Source organism: Bison bison, unplaced genomic scaffold (assembly GCF_000754665.1).
Source record: "Bison bison bison isolate TAMUID 2011002044 unplaced genomic scaffold, Bison_UMD1.0 scf7180017864508, whole genome shotgun sequence".
In the NCBI taxonomy this organism is placed as follows: Eukaryota; Metazoa; Chordata; class Mammalia; order Artiodactyla; family Bovidae; genus Bison; species Bison bison.
The window spans coordinates 2,835,318-2,841,472 of NW_011495064.1; the positions used below are offsets into that span (position 1 = coordinate 2,835,318).

Sequence of the window (6,155 nt, forward strand, 5' to 3'; positions counted from 1 at the left end):
GTGCGGGGCGGGGCCCCCTCCCTCCGCCCCTTCCCGGTCTGGCGCGCACGGTGTGTGTGGGGGGTGGTGGGAGGGGAGCCCGCAGGGGACTCCTCCCCTGGTGGTCGCCGCGCCTAGGCCAATGAGCGCGCGGGGAGCCGCGATGGAGGCTGGGGCGACCGGGAGCGCTGGGGACCCCCGCCGCCGCCGCCGCCGCGCCCCCGTGCCCTGGAGCCCTTGGGGCTGGAGAGGGGCCGAAAGAGGCGCGGCGCCCGCTCCGGGCATGGAGGCGCCTCTGGCCAGAGCCGGCCACGCGAGCTGCGCTCCGCGCCGCCGCCGCGCCTCGAAGTTTGCCGGCTGACTCGGAAAGTTGCGCTCCGGCTCTGTCGCAGCTCCGCATCCGACCTCCGGGCCGGCCCCAGCTCGCTGCCGCCGCCGCCCTCTGCGGGGCCCCGGCCCCGCCGACGACTGCAGCCCCGCCTGCCAGGGGCATGTGAGCCGCGGTCTCCCCTAGAGGCCGGGCGGGCAGCACCGGCCCCGGTGCCTCCGGAGGCAGCGTGAGGGCGAGGGGCACGCCCCGGCCCCAGGCAGCACGGGCCGCCATGGGCATCCAGGGCATGGAGCTGTGCGCCATGGCCGTGGTGGTACTGCTGTTCATCGCCGTCCTCAAGCAGTTCGGCATCCTGGAGCCCATGTCCATGGAAGGTAACGCGTGGCCACCCGCCCCTTGGCGGCCCTGCGCCGGGGGCCGGCGGTCAGAGGGGAGAGAGCAGCACTTGCGCTCCGGGGTGCGGGTACCCAGGTCCACCCGGCGAGGAGCGGCCCTCGGGGACGCTGTGCTCCGCGGCCCTGCCCGTCTCGGCCACCGCCCCCTCCTGGCTCCCGAGAGCTGGTCTGGATCTAAGGGCGCATAGAGGGCTCAGACTGAAAAGCCCCAGAGTGGGTGCAGCCGCGGTGTTCGAGATGGGTGTAAGCGAGATCCCGGGAGAAGCCTTGAGCTGGCATCCCCGGCTGTCCTAGGCCCGCTGGTCCGAGCCGCCCCCGGTGAGCTTGGCGCCCGGCGGTGGGAGGTGGCAGAGGGTGAAGACAGCAGGGACGACCCTCAGCCCAGGGCGTCTGACTGCAGCAACGAGTAACACAAAACCTCTGTCTCGTGATGAGGCCGGCCCTTCACCCGTAGCCCACATCCAGTCCCCTTTCCCCACGCAAGACTCAGGAATGGGTAACCAACCCTCAGGCGCCACTGTTTTCGTCCCAGTAAATATTAACCGAGGAGACAGACAAACTCTTAAATCAGACGCTGACGGTGTCCCGGAGACCCCTGACACGTAGGTACCCTTAAGAGTTGCTTCCGGACGCAGTACCTCCCACCCACCTCTGGGCAGGTTAGGAGAGGAAGCCCCTCCAGGGCACATCCATTGTGAAGGGGGACCTTGACCCACCAGGGCTGTAACTTAGCGTCTGTGTCCTGTCCCTCTGGACTGTGGGGAAGGGGCTGGCCGGTCTTCTTTCCGTCACCTGTGCGCCCCTGCGGTCCTCAGGGGAGGATGGGCATCCTGCCTGGCTCAGCACTCTGCTGACCTTGCCAGGCTCCAGCTCCTGGGACTAAAACCCAGAGGCTCAGGGAGGGGAGGAGTGAGAAACTGCCCTTGCCTCTGAACTGTCCAGCACACCCTCTGGCCTAGGGATGTGCCCCCCAATCCCCTGCTGAGGGCAGGATAGGGCCCCGGGGCCAGGAGGCCAGGCCCAGGTCTGACTTGTTGCCTGAAGCCCGTGGCCGTGTGCCCTTCAGAAGGCACTGAGCCACATCACACCTTTCAAGGTGAGTTCAGGAGACCCCGAGAGAAGGGGCTTGCTGAAGGGGGTTCTCAGAGGTCCCATCTTGAACTTTACATTGTAGCTGGGGAAGGTAGGCTTCCCTGGTGGCTCAGATGGTAAAGAATCTGCCTGCAATGCAGGGGACCCAGGTTCAGTCTCTGGGCCAGGAAGATCCCCTGAAGAAGGGAATGGCAACCCACTCCAGTATTCTTGCCTGGAGAAACCCATGGACAGAGGAGCCTGGCGGGCTACAATCCATGGAGTCAGAAAGAGTTGGAGCGACTGAGCGACTTTCCCTGGGAAGATAATTGCCTAAACTGGGCCTGCACTTGGCTGGATGGATACTGGCCCTGGCAGGGAGAGTCTGTGACAGGCACCTCCATGGGAAATACAGGCAGAGTAGGGGGCATCTCACCCAGCGGTGCCCTCAGAGCCCATGCCTCCTGCGTGCACTACTGCACCCCCATCCCCCATCCTTTCCCCACCTGGAGTCCATCGTAGGCAGGGGGCATTTGGTACTCGGGAATCTGAGGCCCCTACTTTACTCTTCCCCCATTTCCTGGGCCCTTCTGGGACCACCAGCCAGCCTCGCTCTACTTGTTATTGACACGACACATTCTTCTTAGGGAGCCCATCACTCTTGTGGTTCTAGGAGCTTGAAGTTTACCTTTGCGATTTCTAAGAAGGGATTTGTTTACAAGGTGGATCAGACGTGCAAGAGCACAGGTGGTTTATTCGACTTGCTGAAAAGCCCACTTCCCGCTCTAATAAGTTTGTCTTTTCTGGTATACCTGTCCACTCATGCCTTCTGACTTCTGGGGTCTTGACGCGGTGGGAGGCGCACGGAGCCTCAGAATCAGCCAGAGATCCCTGAGTTCGGATCTCCTATCACCCACACATACTGGCTTAACCTGGTTGAGCCTTGGCCTGTCTATAAAGTGGGGCCAATAATAATGCCTGCCCCGTAGGACTGAAGCAGACTTTGAACTAGTTGAGTAAAGGCTTTGATGCCCTCAGGATCATTCTTGGTATGTAGTAAATACACAAACTTTGTGAACCATGGCTATCACCAGTAATTAGAGGATGATTACTCTTAATAGCAGAATTGAGTCACGGTTGAAAATATTCTCTCACTCAGATCAGCCACCTCTTCCTGCATCAGAGGAAGGGAATTCTGAGTACCAGATGGTCTGTGTTGATGGCAATGATGCCAGCTAAGTGCCTGGAAGGGCCCATTGGCCAGGCAGTGTCTAAGGGACTGTCATGGGCTGTGAGGAGCCTAGGCCCTTGGGCCCCAGCCTGGATGTGAGCTGGCACTGAGAGAAGAGGGCACCCCTCCAAGAAGACGTGCATTTGATTGGATGTTGTCTTTTGTCCCCTTTGAGCCTCCTTAGTTCTCATCTGTAAGAGACCAGAGTTATGGTGCCCCTGGGGATTGTTAGGAACTAATGGATTTGAGTTCTGGGGACACGGGCTTCTAGAAGAAGATGCAGAAGTTGAAAGACCTTCCTCTCTGTCCTACCAGTCTCTGTCTCTAGGCGACTCCGTTGGCGGGGAGTCCCAGCCTAGCTTGGCCGCTAGCTCACTGGGTGACTTTGGTACATCAAACCTTCTCAAGCCTCAGTGTCCCAGATTCCCAGGTTGCTCAGTGGTAAAGAACCTGCCTGCAGTGCAGGAGATGCGGGTTTGATCCTTGGGTCGGGAAGATCCCCTGGAGAAGGAAATGGCGATGCACTTCCGTATTCTGGCCTGGGAAATCCCATGGAAAGAGGAGCCTGGCAGGCTACAGTCCATGGGGTCGCAAAGAGTCCGACATGGCTTAGAACTAAGCAAGAACAAGAAAATGAGGATACTGATAGAATATCTCCCCCTGTACACCTCCCAGGGGTGTGGTGAGCTGAAGCACTTTGAAAAAGTTCCCGACCCGACACAAATCTAAGGGATCTCATAAGTGTGGACACCCTGGTGAAAAGTGAGCCTGGACCGGTAAGCTGGTCGCTCATTGGTAAGGCTGGCCTGGCCCTGACACCAGACTGTCGTCCACATCTGTGGCCCAGGGCTTGACTGGGGCTGCTGCCTCTCTTATCTCAGTCCACATTTTCCGAGCTCTAACTAGTAGCTCTCCACTGAGAGCAGCTTTGCTCCTCAGTGGATGTTTGGTGATGTCTGGAGGCGTTCTGGATTGCCACAATTGATGGGAAGGGTACCAGTGGGATCAAGTGGGTAGAGGCCAGAGGTGCCGCTAAACATCACGCAGGCCCTGGCAGCCCCTCCCCACAAAGAATGCTGAGGCCCAGGGGCTTCCCCGAGGTCCAGTGGCCAAGACTCCATTCCCCCAGTGCAGGGGGTGCGGGTTCAGACCCTGCTCAGGGAGCTGAGATCCCACATAGCAAGAAGTGTGGCCACAAAGTAAAAAAAAAAATTTTTTTTTTAAAAGAATGCTCAGACCCAAATGTCAGTGGTAAAGTTGAGAAACCTTGTTCTAGAAGGAGCACTGGCCAGGGGCTAGGAGAGCTGCCTTTCAGCTCTGACGTGGTCCCTGACATGCTGACATTAACTTGGGGAAATCACTATTCCTGTCTGAGCTCCACTTCCTCGTCTGTAAGTGGGAAATGGGATTAAAAGCACCATCTCCCCCCCTGGGAACTCCCCCTGGCTCTTCTGGATCCCTGCCCCTGGGGTTGTATTAGATGACACTGTCCTGGAATTTTCTAGATCCCTGTCCCCACTTACAGTGACCTCTCCAAAGGCTGCAAGCACTGTGTCCATACACTTGTGGCCCCAGGGTGTGCCCAGCACTGCCTGCCACACAGCAGGTGTGGAGTCTGGGTAAATCATAGGCCATTTTCAGCCATACTTACGGGACACCCATTGTATACCAGGCCTGGAACCCAAGATATGCAGGGTCTTGGCCCTCCCTGTAGGGTGGCCCTGGGAGACACCCTCGGAGGGGAGGTCCCTCTGGTCGGGGTGGGGGCAGAGCCGGTGGCTTGTGGGGGCCTAAGTACAGACGGGTAAGGAGAACAGAGTGGAGGGGAAGGATGGGGAGTGCCCACGTGGAGACAGCCTCCTCCAGGGTTTGGTCTGCCTGTTGGGAGAGCCAGTGTCTCCATGGTGCTTCCGACATGTTCCAAGACTTGGGCTGGTTATATTCATTCACTGCAGGAATGCGCTGCAGCGCCAAGGGCAGGCTGATCAACCTCTGGGTTCAGGAGGGATTGGAACCAGCAAGTGTGGACAGAGCAGCTTGGAGCTTGGCTGCAAAGGGGAGTGAAGCCGCATACTGGCTGGCAGGGGAAGCATCGTAGTGCAGAGCCTCAAGGGGGTGTAAGGGCAGCCAGGTGGGGGGAGTCATGCACAGGGCTGCCCCTCGCCCAGTACCTTGTGACCTTAGCTCAAAAGACTGAAAACTCGGAGCCACCCTTCCCTCGCCCCTGCAGGCGGGTCTTGCGCGGAGAGGGCTGTGTTGAGTTGGGGACACGGGACAGGGACTAAGGCTTTTACTCAGTGGGAAGAAAGCCTGGTCTGTAACCTGTCAGACCATGGTACGACTTTGCATGCGTGCTGTGTTGCTTCAGTCGCTTCTGACTTTTTGCAACCCTATGGATTATAGCCTGCCAGGCTCCTGTGTCCATGGGAGTCTCCAGGGAAGAAACTAGAGTAGGTCGCTACACCCTCCTCCAGGAGATCTTCCTGGCCCAGGGATTGAACCCACATCTCTTACATCTCCTGCGTTGTCAGCCAGGTTCTTTACCACTAGCACAAACAACCATGGAATATTCAACCATAAAACAATTTTCTTTTAAAGCCTTATGCTAGCCTTTGACAAAATGCTTGTTTGATAAAGAGGTGAAATCCGTATTGCTGATGCCCTGGTTATCACGAATACCTGATGGAGAGGGGATGATCCCAGACTAGCCCTTGGAGAGGGAAGGGGAGGGCTGAGCACCAGGGAGACTGTAGAGGCAAGTCAGCTTCATGGTTTTGCCGAACAAGGCTACTCAGCGTGGTGAGGAAAGCGGTGCAGGTGGCTGTTAGGGCCCAGGACCGCCTTGCCCTGGTCCACTTGGCAGCCAGGGCCAGTCTCTCCTCTCTGTGTCACTTTGTTGGACACCCAAGACCAGAGAGGCCATTCTGGAATGGAGATCAGACACGCCCTTCCCACTCTTTGGCTCTTAGGTGGTTCTCATGCCCACATACCTCTTGGCATACCCAGGACCCCCTGCCTGGGGTACTCTTTGACCCTGCTGTCATTGCACCTGATTCTTGGAATATCGCTTCTCTCTGATTCCTCACCCATCCCTGCCCAACAGGTGTAAGCAACAGGGAACGTTGCTTCAAGAGATAGGCCCAGCCTG

The 6,155-nt window shown here is 58.3% G+C and overlaps 1 protein-coding gene across 2 annotated transcripts in view; it reads left to right on the forward strand.

The window, feature by feature from the left end:
- Positions 1-6,155, forward strand: part of KCNIP3 (Kv channel interacting protein 3, calsenilin) — a 96,357-nt gene that overhangs the window by 65,500 nt on the left and 24,702 nt on the right. The window contains exon 1 of one of the 2 annotated variants that reach the window (XM_010829574.1): positions 483-684. The exons of the other annotated variant lie outside the window; for it this stretch is intronic. Coding sequence (XP_010827876.1) covers positions 582-684 — 103 coding nt within the window. The 5' untranslated portion in view covers positions 483-581. Of the gene's footprint in view, positions 1-482; positions 685-6,155 lie in introns of those variants that run through there. 2 annotated transcript variants of the gene reach the window in all.